At 45.4% G+C, this 26,506-nt stretch overlaps 1 protein-coding gene across 1 annotated transcript; it reads left to right on the top strand.

Moving 5' to 3' along the window:
- Positions 1 to 4,776: 4,776 nt before the first annotated feature.
- LOC112306094 (disintegrin and metalloproteinase domain-containing protein 20-like) lies at positions 4,777 to 24,663 on the top strand. The gene is made up of 4 exons (XM_053913121.1): positions 4,777 to 5,365; positions 5,780 to 6,926; positions 10,282 to 10,330; positions 24,598 to 24,663. The coding sequence occupies exons 1-4, from the start codon at positions 4,777 to 4,779 to the stop codon at positions 24,661 to 24,663; spliced, it is 1,851 nt and encodes a 616-aa protein (XP_053769096.1).
- The last annotated feature ends 1,843 nt before the right edge of the window (positions 24,664 to 26,506 follow it).

The following is a 26,506-nucleotide window of genomic DNA, read 5'->3' as shown; positions in this document are numbered from 1 at the left end:
AGAAGCTGGAAAATTTACCCACAAATGTGGAAGTGACTTTGGAACTGGGTAAGGGGAGGATGCTGGACTTAGTTTGAGTAATATACAGAAATATGCTTATTTTCATGAACAGAGTATTACTACACATATGGGTTTAAAGACTTTTTAATTGAACACCCAGAAGTGAGTACAAAGCATGATAGAGACAGATTAAAACATTTAGAGAATACCTACATAATTATAAACAGGAGTTTGTCATAAATATAACGACTTAAGATTCTGCAGGTGGAAATCATTACAAACAAGGAACATGTGCGTGAAAATATTCCTCATTACCCACATTCACATTTTCACAGTGTCTCTGTTATATTGGGTGACAATACCACAGGCCCTGGATAGGGGTTGGACACCTTTGAATTCTTACTCCTCTGGTTACACCATGAATCACCCAAGTTGAATAATCCACTGGGGCTCCATTTATGAAATTTCTCAACATTTATAGGGAAGACGGGACACCCTTGACTGGTATTTCCCTGGAGATGGTATGTCAGTATGAGGAGCACTAGTTTCATTGCACAAAGAGCCCTGTTTAGTCCATCATCATCATCATCATCGTCGTCGTCATCATCATCACAGCCATCACTATCATCATTATCATTTCCTTACTTATAACCATTCTTATTATTTTCTGTATACATGGTGGGTGTCCACACACCATGATCCTTTATGTGAAAATAAATCAGGTGCCCCCTCTTTATATGACCCTGGGAGATTACAATCACAAGGACTCCACTGTAAACTGTAAATTGACCCAAGGCCTTCCACAGAGTGGAGGACCTTGGATAGGGAACAGGCTGCATCTAAAACGTTGGGAAAAGACCCCTATCCAATTCTGCCATCACCACCACCATCATCACCACCATTTGATTACTTATAACTGTTCTTCTCAGTTTCTATAGAAGTGGTAGATGTCCCCACTAAGTGACCACTTATTTTTTTTTTCTTGCTTACTTTTTATAGTTGTTACATGGAATAGGTAGACAGACTCTATTTTATTTTACATTTTCACTGCTTACAAATGAAGACTCTTCCATCCTCTTCTCTATCCGCCCCACATGGGGAAATCTGATAAGAGATGCTGGGTCTCTACTTCAGATGTCATTGAGAGATTGAAACCACACAAACCCCTGTAAGAAGAATTGCCCCTCCACCACCACCTCGACAAAATAAAAGCCCTGAGTGTGCCTCCTTTCCTGGCTCTGTCAAAGCCCAACTGACTTGCTGAAGGGATGGGACTTGTCTTTCCTATCCCTCCCAGAGATCTCAACTATGTGAGTGATGAATGCTCCATGTCCCCTTGGTGTGCCTGCTTTTTCTCAGCATGAACATCCATACCATGCTGTGGTGGGTGTCTCTGCTTCTGTCTGGTGTCATCTGCTCTTGGTGCTGTGACCATGATGCCAAGTCAGTGACCATCACTACTAGGGGTCTTTTTCCTCTTGCATTGGGTTCATATGCCTCCAGTGCCTGCTGTCCAGCATGCATGTGTCCTGTTTCTGGCAGGCTTGGATGCCGAGCTGTGTAGTGCTAGTCTTCACTGTTGGGTCCAGCAGAACTTCTGGTTAGATTCAGATGACGTGGGTCAGAATGTGTGATGATTCATTGGAATTGGGAACAAGAGTGTGTGAAAGAGACATGAGAGATTGTTGTTTTTTATTACATCAGAGTTTCCTGAATCACAGACTTCAAAGGTGTGCACAGAATCAGAAATCCAGAAAGGTTCCCTGAAGGAAACTGTTACAGGAAGAGGAACCCGCACAGGAAACCAGCCCAAACATCTTAGTGCACATTCTCCAGGAATGCTCCTTGTGTTCAGGGACCCGGAGCAATTATTGGTGGTCACAGCCTCTCTTCAGGGAGGTTTGTGACTGGGTTCATGATGACTTCTCCTCACTGTGTCTGTCATACAGTTATACATGTTTGTGTTCTCAGCTCTTGGACTGTTCCTTTGGAGGTACAGTGTGTTCTTGCCATTGTCTCTGGAGACAGTGAATCATCTCTTCATAGAGTTGGCATAGTATGTTGTATTTCCATCAGAATTCATTTGACAAACCCACTCCATCCCCTTCTCTGGTTCCTGCATATGAATCCACTGTGTTGATCTTGTCATTATCATGTATTGTCACACTTGGGACCTGCATCAAGAGAACATCCTTCTATGCTTAGGATGGTCATAGCAATCTGATCAGTCAATTAAATCTCTATCTTTAGAGTAACGGTTGTCACAAATGTTCCCAAATGAAAGCACAGGCTTTCATGTTATTTTGCATCCAGGTACTTGATGGAGAAAAATCAATTTCAAGATCAATCACTGTGTGTTCTGAATGCCCCCTGGGGTGCAGTGTACCCCTTGGTGGTCACAGCCCTTCCTGCACAGAGGTTTCTATCTGGGCTCACACTGACTTCTCCTCTCAGTGTCTCCTGCACAGTAATGCATGGCCCTGTCCTTGGTTCTCAGTCTGTTTATTTGCAGGTCGAGCTCGTTCTTCACTTTATCTCTGGATATGGTGAATAGGGCCTTCAAAAAGTTCGCAAAACTTGTGGTACCACCACTACTATTAATGTATAAGACCCACTCCAGGCTCTTCCTGGGAGCCTGAGGTACCAGTTCATGGTATCTAATGAAGATGAATTCAGAGGCCAAGCAAAAGACTCTCAGAGACTCTCCAGGATGCACCAAGCCTATCCCAGACTCCACCAGCAGCACCTCACACTGGACATCTGCAAATGCAGACGTCATGTCAGGAAACTGTCACCAGTCTGTTGTTTCTCTGTCATATCCACTCACATAGTCAGTGTCTCTAATGCTTTGTAAACTACATCATAAAATAGCAATAAGGAAAACCCAGCTGAACTCACACCCATGGTGAGTGGTCTGTGTTCTGTCCTGAGCAGAGACTGGCAACAGCTGGGAATCCCAGGCTGGACTCTTGTCCCACAGCTGCAGGGTTGGGGCTGGGTTGCTTTCCATGAGCTGAGGGGTTCTATTTGCATGTCCTCCTACTCTACAGGAAACTCTGGGGTTGGACACTGACATGAAGGACATGACCACAAAGTGTGACTTCTCAAAGGTGAATATCTGTTAGGCATTACTCCCAGCCCTGGCCACAGGACACCCAGCCTTTCTCTGACTGCTTTCTGACCACACCTGCTCACAGGCTTGTCCAGCATGATGCTCTTCAACTCAGGGGGCCACCCGGAGATTCTCTCAGCACCTGTGTGCATTGCTGCAGGTGCTTTGAGGTCACTAGTCAGCTCTGTCCCCAACTGAAACAGGCCTTCCCTGCAGTAGTGTCTGAGTGACATGGATACACATGTGTATGCTGAACATGGACTCAGAGGGTGGCTGATTCAAGCTTCAGGTCACCTGAGTATAACTGGCCCTGGGTTCTCATGGAGGGACTGACATAGGAGATGGACATGAGGGGATGAGGGGTGTTGTGTTTAAGGTACAATGTACCAGGGCTGGAAAGGAGAGAGAAGAAACCCAGCCACATGGGGCTTCATACCTAGGGCAGATTTAGTGAGTGTTTGGAGAGTAGAGGACAGGGGATGATGATGAGGTGGGTTTCTGGGGATCCTGGATGAACAAGAGAGGGTGGGCGGGGATCAGGTCCACACCCAGGTAGTTCTCGTGATCCACGTGAGTTCTGCATGTGAAGCTGAGACCCTCGTAGGTCTTATCCCCCAGGACCGTGCTCAGAGACCTGCTCAAAATGCTTCCTAGCAGCCTTGTGACAGGGTTCCATCTCTGTGCTGGCCTCCTGCCTCTGTCTTGGGGACACACTGAGAGCTGGGTCTGTTCCCAGGCTCAGTGTTCCCCCATCCAGGACACTGATGGCAGTGACAGAAGGGGTTAAACTCTGAGCATCAAAATTCAGGCACGCGGGGGAGAGGCAAGTGGCTCACTGCCCCCAAAGAGGACAGGGATCCTTACAGGACAGAAAGCATGGGGCTGATGAATCTCACGTGGGATGGTCTGCACTGTGTGAAGAAAAGAGTGTGACTCAGCACATAGATTCAGAATCACTGCCTCAGCACTGCACTGGAGTGTGGGAGAATCATTCTCATTCAGGGCACAGTGAGAATTCCTAACATGTTTGTCAGCCAGGAAAAGCAGACTGTATGGCCATAGGGTGACAATGAGGACTAGATGAGAAGGCAACCACAGTTACTTCCTATGTTCTTGCCTGCAGAGAATGGAAGAAATTAAAGACACATAAAAGAAAGCTGAAATTGCCCCCGGACGCAATAGGAGGAGAAGAAGTCATTGACCCCAAAAGGAAGCCCTTCTGCAACCCCTCTAGGAAGCAGCTTCTGAGCTGGACCCCTCCATTTAGTGACACTGATGTCTCTGCTGTTCCTGAGTGCCTCCTGTGTTGGGAGAGCCCCCTGGTGACACTGATGTCACTTGTGCTCCTGAACACTCCTGAGGGACACTGATATCTATCTCCTGGTATTCCTGAGTACCTCATGTCTCTTGAGCCCAGCCCTCCTGTCTCCCTCAGCGAGGTTTGTGTTTGGACTCACACTGACTTCCCAGCTGACTTCATGTCCAGCCCCACCCTCTGCCACACCCTGTCATTGTTACTTAGCCCCCTCAGTGGACCCTCCCTGGGTAGATTCTCTGTCACTATCTCCTTGGTAGTAAGTGGCCTTGACAGATGGTTGGGACCTGGCTTCTCTGAGGATCCTCTCTTTTTCCTTTCCCCCTGACAGTTGTCCCTGTGTGGATACATGAGGCAGTCAGAGGGTCTGGTCACCCTGAGGACGCCCCTCTTGCTCCTTGGGCTCTGGGTGGTGCTGGCTCCAGCCCAGCATTCTCAGGGCCGTCCCTCATGGCGCTACATCTCCTCCGAGGTGGTGATTCCAAGGAAAGAGCTGAACCACGGCAAAGGCATTCAGACACCAGATTGGCTCTCCTACAGCCTGAGTTTTGGGGGGCAGAGACATGTCATCCACATGCGGCGCAAGAAACTGTTTTGGCCCCGACATCTGGTGATGATGACTCAGGATGACCAGGGAGCCCTGCAGGTGGATTACCCCTTTGTCCCTCTTGACTGTTACTACTTCGGCTACCTGGAGGAGGTTCCTTTCTCTACAGTCACCGTGGACACCTGCTATGGAGGCCTGATAGGTATGATGAAGTTGGATGACCTTGCCTATGAAATCAAACCCCTCAAGGATTCCCAAAGGTTTGAACACATAGTTTCTCAGATAATGGCAGACGCCAATGCCACAGGACCCACATATACACTGAGGTACAAAGAAGAAAGGCGCTCCCTTTTCTCTCAAGTGAATGCCAGTGCAGCCTCCAGGCTCAGCAGTAAGATGTATGCAAGCCACCAAGGATTTTTCAAAGGATGTCTTATAAGTTCCAATTCAGTTTATACTCTATACAACAATATGTCAACATGTGTCCAATTCCTGGTACGTCTAGGTAGTATAGTTGACTCTATGTTCCAAGGTATTAATGTAAGGTACTACATCAGTTCCCTCATCATTTATAATGTGAGAGATCCAACCAACATGGAGAACCCTATGAATTCAAGGAGTCCATTTCAAACCCATTATAAAAATAACATTTATAATCTTCTTAGGCCACATACAAGCTTAGTTTTTATTAGAGAAGGGCCCCATGAACTTACTTTTCAACCAGCGTTATATAGTTTATGCAATAACATTAATCTCCTCATGCTGAGTGTTTTGTCAAGACATTATTTTTTGTTATCAATTATAGCCACCCAATTAACTGCGAGAAGTTTTGGTCTGTATTACGATGATGACTATTGTTATTGTCAGAGAAGGACCACCTGCATCATGTACAGGTTCCCTCTCATAACAGATGCCTTCAGTAATTGTTCCATGCTGCATGCAGGCAACGTAGTTAATTATAATAGGAAACATTGCAGCTACAATACTGAATTTCAGTATTTCAATAGAAGCCTGACACTGGCTCTATGTGGAAACTCTGTGGTGGATGACGGAGAGCAGTGTGACTGTGGCTCCTTCAAGCAGTGTTACAGCAACCCCTGCTGCACAAGTGACTGCAGCTTTACACCTGGAAGTGCTTGTAACTCAGGCAGGTGCTGCACAAACTGCACCTACTCACCTCCGGGGACACTCTGCAGGACAATCCAGAACATATGTGACCTTCCAGAGTACTGCACTGGGCAGACCTTCACCTGCCCTGAAGATGTTTATCTACAAGATGGAACCCCCTGTAGTGAAGACGGCTACTGCTATCATGGAAATTGTACTGACCGCACTATGCACTGCAAGGAGATCTTTGGTGAAGGCGCAGTGAAAGGTGCAGATTCCTGCTACCTCATAAATAAAAGGGGACACCGATTTGGACAGTGTACAAGTGATAGTGATGCCAAATTAATGCGTTGTGCTAACACTGATGTTCAATGTGGACGCCTACAGTGTACCAATGTCACACATCTGCCTAGGTTGCAAGAACACGTTGGATTCCATCAGTCTGTGTTAGAGGGGTACTTATGTTTTGGGTTGGATTTACACCTTGGGTCATACACGACTGATGTTGGTCATGTGAGACTTGGTACACCCTGTGGTGGTGGGCATTTCTGCAACAACAGTATATGCAGTGGCTCTGTGGCTGCCATAAACTATGACTGCCACCCTTCCAAATGCAACCTCAGGGGAATTTGCAACAGTAAAAGGAACTGCCACTGCCACGTAGGCTGGGACCCTCCCCAGTGCATCCACAAAGGTGCTGGAGGGAGTGTCGACAGCGGACCCCCTCCAAGAAGAATGCGGTCAGTGAGGCAAAGTGACATGTCTGTGGTGTACTTGAGGGTGGTCTTTGGGCGCATGTATGCCTTCATAGCTGCCCTCCTTTTTGGAGTGGCCACCAACACGAGAACCATCAAGACCACTACAGTCAAGGAAGTGACACCTGATTAAAAACAAAGCAGCTTTCTGACCCCTATGCAACTATAGGCAACATAGAAGACACATCTGCAAAAAATCACCACAACCAGCTGTGGAGCTGATGTTTACATTCCTCCACGTGCACAGGGGTCCTGCTGTACATCATAGACACGTGAGAGGAGTGGGCATTTTCCCACCAGCCCTCCAAAATAAACCTTAAACATCACATCATGGTGTCTGTACAGATTTTATGAGCCTTTCAGAATGCTCTCTGGGCCCGAAACTCTGGCCTGGAGAAGAGACGTGCTCAGTAGCTGGTCTGAACTTGTGGCCACTGGCCCCAGGACTAGGGACAATTGCCATAGATTCCTTCAGGGCCACTTCCTGATGGGTCACTGCAGTCCTGCCACTCCAGACTGAGGCCATCCTCAGTCTGTAGGCACCTCTTCTTCTCTAACAATTCAGGTTCAGGGCAATGGTGTGCTCCTCCCAACCAACCTGGCATGCTTCCCCTTGGCCTGTCTGTGGGTGGTGGGGTGAGTGTGGCCCACTAACTGCCTAGTGACACCAGTGTCACCCTAGAGAGCACACTTCCCCATGCTGAGGCTACAATCCTTTGGTAACAGTCAGCCCCAAAAGAAGCAATGTGGCTGTCAGTGCCTCTGACCCCCCAAGGGAGCCCATACATGGTCATGCCCCATCTCCTCACCTGCACCTTTCAGAGCAGGGCACAGCATGTGCAGCATGAGCCATGTGAGTGCCAGACACCATTTTCACAACAGGCCTGCATGGCTGGACAGCCAGTCTCCCTCGGTATCTGAAGACCTTCCAACAAAATAGTATTTTACAATATGATGTAAAATTAATGAAAATAAAACTTTCATTGACATTTAAAATTACATATGCCCTCCATGCAGCACAGGCACATCCTACGGAAATTTAAAAGCCAAAAATTCCCACAAATGTAAGGACCAGGGGAGTCCGTGATGGACAGACAAATTCAGCGGACATTAGGAGGTGAATTTGAGACACATGACTGTCCACATAATTTAAACTTCCCATCTGTGACTAATCACGTAGGGGTAATGGGGAGTCAATGCCCAGCAAGACAGAGCATGTGGCAGAGAGGAGAGGGATCTGAGGGGTGGAGGTCCTGGGGGGTGATCACAATCCCAGTGGGGCAATGTGTGAATGTCAGAGTGAAGGACACATGTGAGGACATTTTGTGCATGTTGGGAGAATGGAGGCTGAGCTCAGCACACAGGGGTCTGGACAGAGCTGGTTCCCTCTTTGTCGGAAACATGTCCAACCATGGGAAAGACAAGAGCCCTGGAGGTGTTTCATTGCCAAGGGGAAAAAGGACAACCGGGAATGTGGTGAAAGAAAGGTCCGCAGGCACAGGGGAGAATCTCATCTGCAAACAGACAATCTCACTTCTTCCTTTGTTGTCTGCACTGAGAGCCACATGGGCAAGGCAGAGCCACACAGAAGGAACAAATGTCCCTGGATGCAGCTGAGAGCTTTGAGATGAAATCCCTGCTCCCCCCACCAGGCCCTCTCCTGCCCCTGTTGCTGGTCTCTGTGCTCTGGGTTCCTGAGAGCCCCCTGGTGTCCTGAGTAAGTCCTGCAGCCCCACCCTCCTGTCTCCCTCAGTAAGATTGGAGTCTGGGCTCACATTGACTTTCTGTCACAGTGACTCTCACACAGTAATATGTGGCTGTGTCCTTGGCTCTCAGGCTGATCATTTTCAGGATCAGTGTGTTCTTGCCATTGTCTCTAGAGATGGTGAATCAGCCTTTCCCAGAGTTGGCATATCATGTGATATTTCCACCAGTATTCATTCTACAAATCCACTCCGACCCCTTCCCTGGAGCCTGGTGGACCCAGTGCTTATGGGAGCTACTGAAGGTGAATCCAGAGGCCATACATGAGAGTCTCAGAGATCTCCCAGGCTGCACCAAGCCTACCCCAGTCTCCACCAGCTGCACCTCACACTGGACACCTGCAAATGCAGAGGTCATATCAGGAAACTGGCACCCATCTGTTGTTCCTCTCAGTCATATCCACTCACATAGTCAGTGTCTCTAATGCTCTGTAAACTACATCATAAAATAGCAATAAGGAAAGCCCAGCTGAACTCAAACTCCATGGTGAGTGGTCTGTGTTCTGTCCTGACCAGGGACTGGCAACAGCTGGAAATCTCAGGCTAGGCTACAGTCCCGGAGCAGCGAGGGTTGGGGCTGGGCTGCTTCTCATGAGTAGAGGGTCCATGTTGGGAAATTCCCTGCCTGGTTTCAGAAGCTGTAACCCCCCGTGGCTAAGGCTGAGTAAGAACTTCTTATGGACATAGCCCCTAAGGAGCCAAAAACCTATCCCCTCTCTCATATCCACCTGCTCAGTTGGGTGGATGACTGCTTAGCCAATGATGGGTAAAATTCCTCAAAGGAGGAACAACCTAAGACAGGCAGAGTCATGAATGGACAATCAGGGAAGGACTTAGGGAACTACAGAAAAAGGTTGATAGACCTTCACCCCTCGGCTTTGTTATAGACTGAGTCCTCATTCCACTACAGGAAGTCTCCTACTATCTCAGCTACTTTGTTTCCCTGGCCTCACTGAAGCCTGAAAGAATGCCAGATAAAGGGCATGCAGCCCTATACCATTACAGGCAGCTCTCAGGGACAATCAGGCCTGAAAAATAATGCATGAAGTCCTGTGAGTCCTGCTTTGCTAAGAATACCCTCAGGTTAATCTATGTTAGCTATTTAGGCCTCAAGCGTAAAATGAGTTTGTTTCCCAAAGTTTTATGGCCCTTTTCTGTCACTCTATCTATCTGACCCTGACTCAGAATAAGCCCTTCTAGTTCTTTGAATATTATCTTTTGAATAATTTCAAGGAATTTCAAAATTCCCTGTAATTTACTGCTGGCAGTGATTGGTGAGCTTTATGTATACGCTCTGTATTCCTATGCAAACCAAATCCAATGAAAGCCAAGGGAAAGAGGTGCTCGAGGTGCTTCTCGAGCAGACTTGATGAAGCAGAGGATCGGATCAGAGAGCTGGAGGACAAAGTAGAAAAAAACACCCAGAAAGAGCAAGAAAAGGAAAAGAGGCTTAGAAAGAATGAAGAGGGAATAAGGGAAAGGCAGGACAACATGAAACATAACAATATCCATATAACAGGAATACCAGAAGGAGAAGAAGAAGAGCAAGGGATAGAAAACCTGTTTGAAAAAGTAATGATGGAAAATTTCCCTAATCTGATGAGAGAAAAAGTCACACAAATCCAGGAAACACAGAGAGTCCCAAGCAAGAGGAACCCAAAGAGGCCCACTGCAAGACACATCATAATTAAAATGGCAAAATTCCAAGACAAAGAGAGGATCTTAAAGGCAGCAAGGGAGAAACAGGAAGTAACATACAAGGGAGCTCCAATAAGGTTAGCAACTGACTTCTCAATGGAAACGCTCCAAGCCAGAAGAGAATGGCAAAAAAATATTCCAAGTAATGAGAACCAGAGGCCTGCAACCAAGACTATTTACCCAGCAAGGCTCTCAATCAAGATAGAAGGCCAAATAAAGAGTTTCCCAGACAAAAGAAGTCTAAAAGAATACAGCTCCACCAAACCAGCTCTGCAAGAGATGCTAAAGGGACTGCTTTAAGGAAAGGAAGGAAAAGTGAAAGAGAGAGGAACACAGGTAGGAAAAAATGGCAATGAATAACTACCTATCGATAATAACCTTAAACATAAATGGATTAAATGCTCCAATCAAAAGACATAGAAAGCTGAATGGATAAGAAAACATGACCCACACATATGCTGCCTACAAGAAACCCATCTCAGGACAAAAGACTTACACAGACTGACAGTGAAGGGCTGGAAACAAATTTTCCAAGCAAACGGACAGGGAAAAAAAGCAGGGGTAGCAATACTCATATCAGACAAAATAGACTTCCAAAAAAGGGCCATAAAGAGAGACCCAGAAGGTCACTTCATAATGCTCACAGGAAGAATCCACCAAGAAGACATAAACATTGTAAATATATATGCACCCAACATAGGAGCACACAAATACATAAAAAAAATCTTGGAGGACTTCAAGAAAGATATTGACAGCAACACAATTACAGTAGGGGACTTTAACACTCCACTGTCAAAAATGGACAGGTCTTCCAAACAAAATATCAAAAAGGATATTGTGTCACTTAACAATACCCTAGATGAAATGGACTTTACTGATATAAATAGAGCTTTTCATCCCAAAGAAGCAAAATACACATTCTTTTCAAGTGCACATGGAACTTTTTCAAAGATAGACCACATGATAGGACAAAAAGCAAGCCTCAACAAATTCAAGAAAATTGAAATATCAAGCATTTTCTCTGACCATAAGGGACTGAAACTAGAAACCAACCCCAAAGGAAAAAACCCAAAACACTCAAAATCATGGAGACTGAATAGCAGGCTATTAAACAATGAATGGGTCAAGAACAAGATTAGGGAAGAAATCAAAAACTTTCTGGAAACAAATGAAAATGAACTCACAACAACCCAAAACCTATGGGACACAGCAAATGCATTTCTCAGAGGGAAGTTCATAGCAATACAAGCCTACCTTAAAAAGATAGAAACATTTCAAACAAACAACCTAACCCTATGCCTACAAGAACTCGAGGAACAACAACAAAGAGAACCCAGAGCAAGTAGAAGGAAGGAAATAACCAAGATCAGAGCAGAGTTAAATGACATAGAGATGAAAAGCACAATTCTAAGGATCAATGAATCCAGGATCTGGTTCTTCAAAAAGATAAACAAAATCGACAAGCCTTTAAGTAGACTCATCAAGAAAAAAAGAGAGAGGATCCCAATAAACACAATTAGAAATGAAAGAGGAGAGATTACAACTGATACCACAGAAATACAGAGGATTGTAAGAAATTATTATGAAGACCTGTATGCCAAGAAATTTGAAAACCTAGGTGAAATGGACACATTCCTTGAAAAATATAATCTTCCAAAACTGAATGAAGAAGAAGCAGAAAACCTGAACAGACCCATAACAGCAGACAAAATTGAAGCAATCATCAAAAAACTCCCAACACACAAAAGCCCTGGACCAGATGGTTTCACAGGAGAATTCTACAAAGCATTTAAGGAAGAGCTAACCCCTATCCTTCACAGACTATTCGAAAAAATCCAAACTGATGGAAGAATCCCAAATTCTTTTTATGAAGCCAGCATCATCCTAATCCCAAAACCAGATAAAGACTCAAGAAAGAAAGAAAACTTCAGGCCAACATCGCTGATGAACATAGATGCTAAAATTCTCAACAAAATATTGGCAACCCACATCCAGCAATACATTAAAAAGTTCATACACAATGACCAAGTGGGATTCATCCCAGGGACGCAAGGATGGTACAATATTCGCAAATCAATAAACATACTACATCACATCAACAACAGCAAAGACAAAAATCACATGATCATATCAATAGATGCGGAAAAAGCATTTGATAAGATACAGCACCCATTTCTGATAAAAACACTCAGCAAAGTGGGAATAAAGGGAGCATTCCTCAACATAATAAAGGCCATATATGAGAGACCTACAGCCAACATCATACTCAATGCACAAAAACTTAGAGCTTTCACACTAAGATCAGGAACAAGACAAGGATGCCCTCTCTCACCACTCCTATTCAACATAGTATTGGAAGTCCTAGCCACAGCAATCAGACAAGAAAATGCAATAAAAGGCATCCAAATTGGAAAGGAGGAAATGAAACTGTCACTGTTTGCAGATGACATGATAGTGTACATGGAAAATCCTATAGACTCCACCAAAAAACTACTCGACCTAATAAATGAATTTGGCAAAACAGCTGGATACAAAGTCAATACTCAGAAATCAAAGGCATTCCTGTACACCAACAACGAAACTGCAGAAACAAATCAGGAATAAATCCCCTTTGATATAGCAACAAGAAAAATAAAGTACCTAGGAATAAACCTAACCAATGAGGTAAAAGACCTGTACTCAGAAAACTACACAACACTGAAGAAAGAAATTAAGGAAGACACAAACAAATGGAAGCATGTACCAGGCTCATGGATTGGAAGAATTAACATCATCAAAATGGCCATACTACCCAAAGCAATTTATAGATTCAATGCAATCCCTATTAGAGTACCCATGACATATTTCACAGATATAAAACAAACATTTCAGAAATTTATATGGAACCCTAAACGATTCTGAATAGCTGCAACAATTTTGAGATAGAAGAACAAAGCAGGAGGGATCACAATACCTGATATCAAACTGTATTACAAGGCCACTGTAATCAAAACAGCCTGGTACTGGCATAAAAACAGGCACATAGACCAATGGAGCAGAACAGAGAGCCCAGAAATAAACCCAAGGCTTTACGGTCAATTAATATTTGACAAAGGAGACAGGAGCATAAAATGCAGCAAAAACAGCCTCTTCAACAGATGGTGTTGGGAGATCTGGACAGCTACGTGCAAAAAAATGAAACTCAATCACCAACTTATGCCATACACAAAAATAAACTCAAGATGGATAAATACTTATATATAAGTTGTAACAACATAAAAGTCCTAGAGGAAAACATTGGCAGGAAAATCTCAGACATTCCATGCAGCAACATCCACACAGACATGTCCCCTAAAGCAAGGAACATAAAGGAAAGAATAAACAAATGGGACCTCATCAAAATAAAAAGCTTCTGCATGGCTAAAGAAAACAGCACCAAATTATAAAGAGAACCAACAGTATGGGAAAATATATTTGTCAATGATACCGCAGACAAGAACCTGATCTCCAAAATATATAAAGAACTCACACGACTTCACTAGAGGAAGACAACCAACCCAATTAAAAAATGGGCAAAGGACTTGAACAGACACTTCTCCAAGGAAGACATACAGAGGGCCCAGAGACATGAATAGATGCTCAGCATCACTAGCCATCACAGAGATGCAAATTAAAACCACAGTGAGGTACCATCTCACACCAGTCAGAGTGGCCAGCATAAACAAATCCATAAACAAATGTTGGAGAGGATGTGGAGAAAAGGGAACCCTAGTGTACTGTTGGTGGGAATGTAGACTGGTGAGGCCACTGTGGAAAACAGCATGAAATTTCCTCAGAAAACTAAAAATAGAACTGCCCTTTGACCCAGCAATTCCTCTGCTGGAATTATACCCTAAGAACCCTGAAACACCAATCCAAAAGAACCTATGCACCCCAATGTTCATAGCAGCACAATTTACAGTAGCCAAGTACTGGAAGCAACCTAAGTGCCCATCAGCAAATGAGTGGATCCAAAAACTATGGTATATTTACACAATGGACTTCTACGCAGCAGAGAGAAAGAAGGAGCTTATACCCTTTGCAATAACATGGATGGAACTGGAGAGCATTATGTTAAGTCAAATAAGCCAGGTTGTGAGGGACAAATACCATATGATCTCACCTTTAACTGGAACATAATAAATAGAAGAAAAAAGGAAAGAAAATATAACCAGAAACATTGAAGCTAAGAACAATCTAACAAGAGGCAGGGGGGAGTGGGGAGGGGACAGTGAGGAGAGGGGATTGCAGGAACTACTATAAAAGACACATGGACCAAACAAGGGGGAGGGTGGAGGTGGGGGAGGGAGGGGGTTTCAGCTGGGGTGGGGTGGAGGGATGGGGAGAAAAGGCACACAACTGTAATTGAATAACAAAAAAGAATTTAAATAAATAAAATAAAATAAGTAAAAATTAAAAAAAATAAATGTTGACAATAGAATTGGACAATGGTCTTGGTTCAATCTCTTGGGTGGGTTCCATTTTTTCATCCAAGTCATCAGCTTTTTGGAAGGCCTTAAGTCAAATGACAGGTGGGGCCTCTGTGGTTTCACTCTCCCATTGGCATCTAGAGAGGACACACCTGGTTTATGTTCTAATACTGTGTCTCTGTGTGTGGACAATCACCATGTACACAGAGATTAAGAACAGTTATAAGCAATCGAATAATAACAATGATGATGTTAATGATTATGATGATGGTGGGCTGAGACAGGGCTCTTGGTCCCATGAAACTGTGGCTCCTCACGCAGACACACCATCACCAGGGCCCCTCCAGTCAGAGGTGCCCTCTCCTCCCTGTCAGGGTGGAGGCAAATCTGTGCTAGGAGCTCTCTTTACTTCCCTCCTTCTGAACTCCAACCTCATTGACAACACTAGGCTGAGAAAACAGGTCAGTAAATCCCCTGACATTTCCATTTCTGCATTTGAAGATACTGAATTTTAGACATTCAGTTACTATTTTCATTGACGATCTTCGTTCCATGTAATGTTGGGAACAAAGCTTTGACCGCCCATGACTAAGGCTGAGTGAAGGACCTTGGTACCCTAAGCCACTAAGGAGACAAAGCTTATCTTCCTAGCAAGGGTGCTGCCTCTGCCCCCTTTTACTTCACCCTGCTTGGCCCCAAGCAGATGACTGTTTAGTAAATGATGGGTAAGATCCTTCAAGGGAGGGATGACCTAAGACAGGCATGGTTGCAAAGCAGCCATCAGGGAAAGACTTAGGGGGCTATAGAAAAGGGGTGAGGGACCCTCACCCATCAGTTTTTCAAGGGCCTCATTCTGTCTGTAAGAAGTCTCCTAGTCTTTTGGCTACTTTACTTCCCCTGCCTGATTAAGCCTGAAACAATGCTGGAGGGTGGTGCAGCCCTGGGCAGGAACAGGTGGTTCCCCAGGGCGATCAGGCCTAAGAAAGAATGCATAAAATCCTGTGAAACCTGCTTTGCTGAGAATGCCCTCAATTTTCTGATAAGGGTCCAAGCATAAAATGAGTTTGTTTCCCAAAGTTTTATTTCCCTTTAGCTAACTGACCCTGACTCAGAATAATCCTTCATAGTTCTTTGAATGGTATATATTGTTTGATCATTACTGCCTGACATTGACGAATGAGGACCTTCCTTGATGTAATGCTCCCAGAAAGCAATAAAAGCCTGTCCAGGCAAGGGTCAGGGCATTCTCTCACTCAGAGAATGGCCATGCCGTTCCTTTTCTCCACAAGACTTCTGCAGTTGATGTGATTTTGTTCATCACATCCACAACACCACAGACACCACTGGCTGGAGTCCGTGTCATTGTAAAGTAGTGACTATGTCTGATGTGATTAGTTTGGAGCCTCTGCAGTGTGCCCTGGGCTTGTATAAGGGATGATGCAGAGGGAGTGGTAGCCACAATCACAAAACCTCCAACGTGAAGAGTCAAGAATGTCCCATCTGCCTGTTCTTGGGCCATAGTTACATAGATCAAAATGATATCACAAGGTAAAAAATATGGCACTGAAAATGGCTTTGCTCCATTGCTTAATTTATATACCAAATGACACATGGTTTCAATATTAAATTATGATGTAAAATTCAGAAACCATGGATATATTAGAGTTTGAGGGTGCAGGAAATGTGAGAAAATGCTAATTAAAAATTAATTCTGTTTGAAAGATGTTTGAGAATTTAAAAGTGTCACTGACTCATCTCGTCCACACTTTCTCCTTATGTTCAAAATGTGTGGCCATCCTTTAATCTAATTCCAATGTGTCTCATAAACAAGGTGATCCCCTACCGTTGACGTACATGTTGAGTGAGTTCACGAGAAGATATTTAGCCACAGAGGTCCTAGAATGACAAGGATACCTGACCTCTATCTCTCTACACCTATGGGAAAGGCTTCCCCACCTGCAAATTTCTCTTTCAGTTCCAAGGTGAATCCTCACCTAGGCTGTGGGGGTTCTCACCTCTCTCCTCAGGCAGAACTCAGTTATTTGGGGAAGACAGAGCTGTGCTGTAGAAAGCTGGGTGTCCTCCTGTGCCTGGCAACAGTGCCCTTGGGTGAGTGTCTCTGATGTCAGACACAGGTCTATGGGATGGTGGTGACTGCACGTGACTGACAGGGACCGATGTCCCTTGTGCCCAGGTGTCCTCTCCCTGGTGCAGCTGCAGAAGTCTGTCCCAGGACTGGTGGAGCCCTTGCAGTCTCTCACCTGCACTGTCTCTGGACTCTCTCTAATGAGATACGCTGTGCACTGGGCCCGCCAGTCTCCAGGGAAGGGGCTGGAGTGGCTTGGTGATGTATGGAGTGGGGGAAGCACAGACTACAACCCAACGCTGAAATCCCGACTCAGAATCACCAGGGACACCTCCAAGAGCCACTTTTATTTAACACCGAGCAGCGCGAGAGCCATGGACATGGCCCTCTATTACTGTGTGAGACACACAGTGAGGAATTCAGTGTTAGTGGACACCAACCTCCCTGCAGGAGGGACTGCGACCACCAGGGGGCGTGCAGGGTCCCTGAACACAAGAACTCTCCCAGCAGCAGGTGTAGTTGAAAGTTTGGGCTGGTTTCCTGTCTGGTTTCTTTTTCCTTTAATAGTTCCCCTCAGGGTTCCTAATTCTTCTCTTGCCTCTGATGCCTCTGAGTTAGAAACGTCTATTGTAAAGAAACAAAACATTCTTACATAGACAAAAGGCAGAGTGCCTCTTTCAGACTCTCTTGTGCCCAATTCCAATGCGTTCTGAAACCTTCTGACCCGTGTCAACTGATTCGAACCAGAGACTCTGCTGGGCCCTACAGTCAGCCCAGCCCCACACAGATGGCCAGCAGCAGGACATGTGCATGGTGGATAGGGGGCACCGGAGGCGTATGAACCACCTACTGTGGGAGAAAGAATGCCGTTGGTGACAGTCACTGACTTGGCAGCATGCTCACAGCACCAACTGTAGGTGACGTGACAGAAGGCAGTGGGATGTGCAACAGCTTGAGGTGGATGCCCAGGATGACAAACACGCACACCACTGGGACATGGGGTGTTTATCACACATGTAGTTGAAATCCCTAAAAGTAACAGGAAAGGCCCTTCAGCAAGCAAGATTATTGTCTTAAGTGCTGATTAGCAACCCCCAGTTTGTTACTGAATGATGAACCACGGGAAAATGATACTATGTCGAGGTTCTCAATGGGATTCTCCAATAAACATACAGGATGTTCACGAGGTCCCCAGTAAACATAAAAGGTGTGAGCACAGTCCTAGAATTCAGCTATTTCTCCTGCTTGTCACACTTTCACTCACACCCTAGACTTAGCCTCCCTGGAATTTGAGTTAATTTCCTTTTTTTAAAATTCCAGTTGACATTCTATATCTTAATTTATATGAACTTCTAGCCTACATCAGAGTAGTCAGAAATTTATACAATGTGTGATATGATGGCCCAGTATATCAAGTATCAACCTGGCACCACACATAGCCATTACAAAGTTATTCACTTTATTCCTTGCACTGTGTTCAATAGGTAACTGCCAATTTGTACTTCTTAGCCCCTTTACCTTCACCTTTTCCATCTCGACTTCCAAATATCCTCCCACCAGTAAATCTTTTGTCTGTTCTCTGGGTTTATGAGTCTGTTTCTATTCTGCTTGTTTCTTTATTTTGTTCTTTAGATTCCACATAGAAGTGAGATTGTATGGCATGTGTGTTACTCTGTCTGAATTATTTAATTCAACATAATGCCCCCTAGGTCCATCCGTATTGTCCCAAATGGTAAGATTTCATTTTTATGGCTGAGTAAATAAGATGGGTTAGTTTCCAAATCAGTCTTTTTTATATTAATGACTAGATTACAATTTGAGGTTATTTCTGGGGAAAGTGACGTAGAACAACTTGAACTTGCTACATGTGGAGAAAAATCACAACATAAAGAACAAGAATTCCAGAAGTGTTGACTCCAGGGTTGTTGAACCCCACCATCCATGTACCTGGGAGTATCTCTTCCCAGTTCTGCACACTGACCCCTGCAGCATGTGACTTCATGTTCCGGTGATGCCCATCTCCTATGGACAAGATGACAGTATTCCTGGGATCAAGTGCAGACATGAAAACATGTGGAGGAGCGAGGAGAGAAAGCTTCTGAAAGTTACTTCTCATGAACCCATGACGACCTGTTCTCTTCTGATTAGATCTGTGTCACATGCCCACAGATCCACAGGTGGTAATTTTGGGAGTAGGGTAACTGCCATGGGTGACCAGTTTCATAGAAAGTTAGAACCACCAGCTGCAGGAAAGGAAAGCTATTTAAATTATTGATTTACTCTGTGATCAATGGATAAAGAAAGATGATGACCTTCACATCAATAATATTGTATTTACACCTGTTATTTCACATTAGTGACTGACACCAAGATTTTCCATAAGAAATTTCTATAATTTTAACATTGTTACTCGACAGCCCTTACCTATATTTTCAGCTAAGCAGTTCTAGTCATGACTGAGTCTCTTCTGTGTCCCCCAAAATTGTACCTGGTTTTACCCTGGAGTCTAGAGAATAAAAACAAAAGTGAAGCAGTGAGGCCGCTGTACATTCAGCACTAGCTCCACCGCATCCGATGTGCCATGGCACTAAACTCTATTCTTAGTTTTTACTCTGATTGCTCTGATTTACTCTGATGTAGGGGAAACAGTGTCAGATGGAACTTCCCATCTCCTGAACACAAACATCCTGGACTTTTAATTCACCTTCAGGTCATGAGTGTGGGTTTCTTTTGGTGAGTTCATTATTGGTGAGTTTCAAAGGCATCTCTCATTTTAAATCCCTCTTCCTTTATGACAATTTACTCTCCTAGATCATGTATCCATCTCCTGGAGCACTTGGGTCAGTGGGGAGGAATGGTACCAAATGTAGGAAGTGATGACTTTTTAATATTATTTTTTCTTTCCTTTTAGAGAGAAAGGGATAAAGTTGAGAAGGACAGAGATGAGAGAGAGAGAGAGAGAGAGAGAGAGAGAGAGAGCCTCCTGTACATGCCCAGACAAGGGTTTATCTGTGCCCAGATGTGGGATTGAATCCCCAAGCTCTAGTAACAGGATGAAACTCAGAGCTACTGCACCAAACTGCCCGAGGCTGGGGAGTGATTCATAACAGACATGCACCCTTGGACAAATTACACTCTATGGCCATGTTTTTCTTGCCACCCTCTTACCCCAGAGTTCCCTATATTTTAGGAGAACATGCAAATAGGACCCTTCAGCTCATGAAAAGCAGTCCAGCCTTGACCCTGCAGTTTTGGGACAGGAACCCAGCCCAGGTTTTCCAGGTGTTCCCAGTCCCTGCTCAGCACAGAACACAGACCACTCACTATGGAGCTTCTGCTCATCTGGATTTTCCTTGTTGCTGTTTTAAGAAGTAATTCTTGGAGACTGAGAGGCATCTATTATGTGAGTGGATATGACTGAGAGACGATGGATGAGTGACAGTTTGCTGACCAGGACATCTTTGTGTTTGCAGGTGTCCAGTGTGAGGTGCAGCTGGTGGAGTCTGGGGGAGGCTTGGTGCAGCTTGGGGGGTCTCTGAGACTCTCCTGTGCAGCCTCTGGTTTCACCTTCAGTAGCTGTGAAATGAACTGGGTCTGCCAGGCATCAGGGAAGGGTTTAGGTCTCATACATTAGTGGGTCTCATACATTAGTGGGTCTCATACATTAATAGTATTGTTGGAAGCATATACTATGTCAACTCTGTGAAAGATGGATTCACTATCTCCAGAGACAATGGAAAAAACAAACTCTATCTGCAAATGAACAACCTGAGTGCCCAGGACGTGGCCCTGTATAACTGTGTGAGAGGCACAGTGAGGGGAAGTCAGTGTGAGCCCAGACACGAACCTCTCCAGGAGACAAGAAGGCTAGTCTGCAGGAAGCGCTCAGGGCACATTGAATACAGGGATCACCCCAGGATCACCAGCTTTAGATTAAAGGCTGATTTCCTGATGCTTGTGGGATTAATTCTCCACACAGCAGTTTCCCTCTGGGAGCCTCACTCCCTTCATGATTCTGTGCTGACCTCTTCAGTGTCTGAGTTACAGAGGCTTGTTGTCACAGGAGGAAAACATTCTCGCATGCTCCAAAGTCAGAGTCACATACATTTGTTTTCTCATATTCTAATGAATCACCAAACTTTCTGAACCCAGTCTGTGACTCTGCAAGACACAACAGTGTGGCAGTCCCACACAACTCAGAGTCCAAGCCAGCCAACAGCAGGATACATGAATGCTGAACAGTAGATGCCAGAGGCATATGAACACAGTGCCAGAAGACAAAAAACCCTGGTGGTGATGGCCATTGACTTAACTCCATGTTCATGGCAGCAAACCCAGTTGACATCATGCACAGGTAGAGGGACCACCAACTATTCCTTGGTACAGAAGTCTAGAGTGATGATGCCATACACAGGGGGGGCATTGAAAATGTTGTCACTTCATTGAGGAGTCTATTGAGAGCAGGACAGATTTTTCAGCAAGTCAGGAGTGACTGGATCATGTCAGGTAATGAGTCTGGTTCAGGATCTTATTGTTCATCCATGTGGCTCCATTCTCACACCTGCATCAAACTAGAGAGAATCCCCACTTTCACTTCAGATTTCCCTTGTGTACAGGAGGAGAGAGAGGGGTGAACATTAACAGACACAGGGTTTCTGCAGGAGTGGGACACGTGGAGGTTAAGGCTTCATTTCATCTCTGGCCCAGGAGCTCCTTCTGCATCTGACATTCCACATGCAGCTATCTAAGAAAGAGATCAGTATGAAGTGGCTGCTTCTCCATCTAAATGCATTAGGCAGACACATATTACCAGGATCTGAGAAACTCTTCCCCTAAATAGCTTCGTTGTGACTGTTGGGTTTTGTGATAGTTTCAGTAGATCAAAAGGTGCCCAAAGATCTGGCTGAAAGTTATTCCTGTGTCTGGCCATAGGGTGTTTACACGTGATCTTACTTTGAGTTCATGGACCAGTAAAGTAGATTGTTTTCCTCAGTGCTGTTGGATATCCTCCACTCCAGTGAAGGAGTGACAGAGACAAATGGTGAAGAAGGAGGAATTAAGCCCTTCCCGCCTGTGTGCTGGGATTCTGGAGCTGGGACAGAGGTTTTCTCCAGCCCTGGGCAGCCTGCTCCTGGGCCTTCACACAAGGTGAGTTATGACAACAGCTATCCTGTGTCTGCTTCCTTCAACAGCTGCCCATAGAAATTTTGGATGTCTCACTGTCCATAAAGTAAGCACCAGGGGCTTCCTTCCTTTAAACTATCCTATGCACTGTCTTAACCAAAACTATTGACTCCTGAAGCTCTCCAGGGCTTTTGCGGCCCCTGACGTCATCAGGCTTCTCTGCTTGAAGGTCCCATCTGAGGACCCCTGCATGTGGCCCTAATTCCACTGCACTTCTATCTCCTCCTGCACCTTGGTCTTAAGTTTGTCCCTCATGGACATTCCCACACTGGCCAAGGCATCACAGGTGACAATTTTGACACTGCCTGTTGCCCAGGCTTCCTTTCAAAAGCAGTGTTCTTTAGGGTCAGTATGGAGGAGCTGTGTTGACGTTCCCCATGGGGGCTTTGTGTCCTCAAATCCAGCAGCCCAGCAGGCACTGAGTTCTCACTTACTTCCAGGGACAGACGAGAGCATCTGTTTCAGTTTTTGCTGTCTGGGGAATGTGACAGGTGGTTCCTATGGAGAAAACACTGAGAAAGTCCCCATTTCCCCAGGACCTTAGGTCTGTGTAGAATTTATCAGCTGTACCAGGTCTGTGTGTCACCAACTCATTTCAGCCACTGCATATGTATTCTCTATGTTGATCTTGTCATTATCATGTATTATTACACTTGGGACCTGCATAAAGCAAACATCCTTTCTAAGAAATTATTCACAGTAATCTGATGAGACAAATAAATGTTTTTGTGTCAGTAAATGTTTGTCAGCAACATTCCCCCATAAAAGGCAAACTGCAGTCGGTTGTTCTCCAAGATGAAGATGGAGAAAAATCATTTGCAAGATCGATCACTGAGGACTGGTATCCTGTGGCTGGCTGTTAGCTTAGTCTGCTGAAGTCATCTTGGTGAGCTCTGATGCCACGCAGTACTGCCTTATTCACCCTCAGTAATCTCCTCTGAGTCTTCACAAGGGTCCCATATTTTCAATGGGCCTCTCTGGCCTAGTGCACAAGGAATGTTACATAACAATTTTGCAAATTCCTAGGTGACATTAATTAATGGTGTCCTCTCTTCTGTTCAGTGCCCAGTACTGCTTCAAGGAAACACATGTCTGGGCTCTGATGGGCAAGCGGGCACACTTGCATGTCCTCTGCTTTACAAGAGCATAGGTCATGGCCTCCAGAGAGGCTGATGAAAAAGGCACATTTACATTTATAAAACCATGTCTGACATCTGAGATACTCACCCAAGGGGACTCTTACTAGACACAGAAGGAGACCCAGAATTCTCATCTTCTAGAGCAGAGCTCTGCCTTCCTCAGAGACCTTAGCCCTGTGTGAAAAGAGAGCTGTGAGCCACCACAGCACGGAGGAGAACGTAGTCTTGAGCTGGGAGATAAATTTGCATGTGGAGGACTCTGTTCTCATAAGTGGGGAGGGACTGAGGTCACTGCCCCATATATTTCTGGGTCCCGACAGCATTTCTTCTATTGGACTCCATGTTGTGGGTCAGGAATGGGAGAGCATTTAGGTTATGAAGCACCTTGGACTCCAGATAAGGGACCCCCCATTTTTCTGTTTAAAAATCAATGCTGATCAAGATGAGAGGGTCACACTATTTTAATCTCATGGATACTGAAAGAGATTAACATTATGCCTAAGCATCTTCCCAGTCAAAGGAAACACATGAAGTAGACTCATCATTTCCAGACTGGATAATCATAATTTCATGTAAAATAATATTTGATGTTGAAATTATTACAAAGTGAAGAAGAGTCTTTCCCTTCACCAGGCTGAGATCTCCAGGGCCTGCAAGTGGTGGTGCAGGTGCAGCCTCTGTCTCAGTCCAGCTGCAGGGAACAGGCCACTCTGGTAGGGACCTGCTGCCCAGCATCCAGCCCTGGCCCTGCAGCTGTCACAGGTGCTACACATGTTGGGTCCTTCATTTAAGCTCACTTCCCCCAGGGCAGTGCAGCCCTTTCCCTCTGGTGAGGCACTCAGGAGGTGCCCAGTGTTCCTAGACCACATGAGGCTCTGAGACCCAGGGGTCACCTTCTCCCAGAGACACAGACACTGACCTGGGGCCAGCAGGAGTTCTGAGATGTGTGTGGATTATCTGACCTGATTCCTAGTCATAGGGAGTCAATTTGGAACCATTCTTCCCCCATTCACCTGAGGCCCTGGAGCGAGTTTCTGGAAGCTGATGTCCTGGGGAAGAGGACTGGGAGCTCATGATGGGCCAAGATTACAAATGGAGTGTAAACAAAGAGCAGACTAGGTGTATCTTTCATTAAATCAAAAAACTGAGTGGAAATGCATGGTGTGATTTAACTGCCTGGTGAATGCTTGAAACCAGGTTTGCTTCCCCGAGTCTCACTCACCCTCCATACACAGAACATTCCCATTGCAGCATAACACAGTGAGGACTGGGGTACATCTGACAGACTGAGGACACCCATGGACCAGACATGAGATTTCTGTATGTGACAAATGTCTCAGGAGATTGCTCCTTTGTTGACAGGACAGCTGAGAGTGAGGGGTTGGTGCAGCCAAATGGGACCAAGGTGATGTCTGTGATGGGGATGGCACCAATGCCCTGCAGGTGCTGGGAGTCGCCTGTGAGGAGCCCTGGGCGCTGACCAACAGTGACCGGCATGAAGGACAGTGAGGTGGATTCTTAGGGAGAGAAGCAGTGAGAACAACTCCTTCAGCGAGCAGCACACCATTGCCCCAGGGGACACTGTGCTCTGTAACCCACTCCTTTCCCCTCCACCAATGTGGGAGAGGATACTGAGCCCCTGCCATGGCCAGGGATGCCCAGTGACGTGTGTCCTCACCTAGTCCTGGGTCCCTCGGACTGGACATGCCGGCCTCTCACCTGTCCCTGTGATGTTGCCCAGAGACAAATTCCAGGTGACACTTGGGCATCTCTGTGTCCCAGTTTTCAAGGAACTTTAGAGACCATGACCCCAGATAAGAGGAACTAGTTGAAGGTCTTATCATTTTTCTCACTCCCACATCAGGTGAGAGCAGAGGGAAGGGTTGTGTACATGCCTTGGGTACACTGAACAGTGACAATTCATGGGGACAAAGTGTCTCCTGAGAAGGGAGGGTCCATATTGTGCAGCACCGTCCTGTGTGTGATGAGCGTCATGGACAATTGTGCATCCCCACCGTCATCCTTGTGATGCCTGGAGTCAGAGAGTGCTGGGACCTAATGTCACACCACACACATCGCATCTCCCTTGAAAAGACATCCGTGTCCTTGAAATGTTCTGCACCCTCTCAGGACATGACTCACCCTATCTCCTTGTCCACACACATCCATCTAACACGTGCTGTGTTGCTACCCTTCAATGCCAGACAGGTTCATGGAATTCAGACTGATGGAAGAACATTCACAGAGTCGTTCAGATGTCTTACATGTCTTTACTCAATGGTTGGCAATTAACTCATGCTGCTAGCTCTGTGTCTCCCTGCATGTCCCTGCATGTCACCTGTGTGTCTCCTGCCCTCTCTCTGTGTCCCCAGTAGGAAGTCCCATGTCCCTTATATACTCAAATATAGACAAAGCCAACTGGAACCCAACAGATTATACAACAGAGCTTCATTCTATGCATGTGAGCCCACTCAAGGCCATGGAAACCATTTATTGGACACAGTCTCTGGGCTATGAGAACATTACTTACCAGGCCCATTCTCAAGGTTATGAGAAACTGCTTCTCTTAGTTACCCAGACATCTGGGTGAGGAAGCCAGAATGCCTTCATTTACCCTACACATGCTCTCATCTCAGGGATCTGGTGGCCAGGAATCCTGGACCAGGCTCCCCCTCTTCCCAGATTTAATTTTTCTAGTAACATTCCTGTGGCAGTCCCCTCTTTCTGAGGTTATTGTCCCAAAGTGAGCTCCTTAGAATGACCTTCCATACCATCCCCTGCCTACAGCCCTGACTCCATCCCAACCCTGCAGGGTCAGGAGGCATCACCTCTCATGGAAAACATGTGCACACCTCTCATCAGTACTGGTGTGATATTTGTGGTAAAACATACATTCACTAATAATATTCACTGTGCTGATCCATTTTAAATGGACACACAGTGACGTTAAGTACAGTCACACCACTGGGAAACCACCATCTCCAACCAGATGCAGAAACCCTCTCTTTCCTGAAGTGACGTGGTGCCGGTTGCATAATGACTCCCTCTGTCCTGCTCACAGTTGTCACCGTGGCTTGTGTGCTTTGTACAGATGATGTCTAACAAAGCAGTGCCATCAGTCAACCAAACCTACGCTACATGGGCTTCTTAATGCAGAGAAGCTGGAGAGTGGATCTGGACCTGTTAATGAATATATCTTGTCCTTCATTTGAAATATGTGTGTTGAAAATATTAATGGTTTGGCCAGTGGTGGGGGGAACTGTTTCTGAAAGTATGCAATGATCACTTAAAGGTTTCTGATTACATAAATTGTCACTAAAAATCACAGTTTCTAAGAATTAAGAATTCTAAT

The sequence above is a fragment of the Desmodus rotundus genome, chromosome 10, assembly GCF_022682495.2.
Source record: "Desmodus rotundus isolate HL8 chromosome 10, HLdesRot8A.1, whole genome shotgun sequence".
Taxonomy (NCBI): domain Eukaryota; kingdom Metazoa; phylum Chordata; class Mammalia; order Chiroptera; family Phyllostomidae; genus Desmodus; species Desmodus rotundus.
This window is presented reverse-complemented; position numbering and strand designations above follow the sequence as displayed.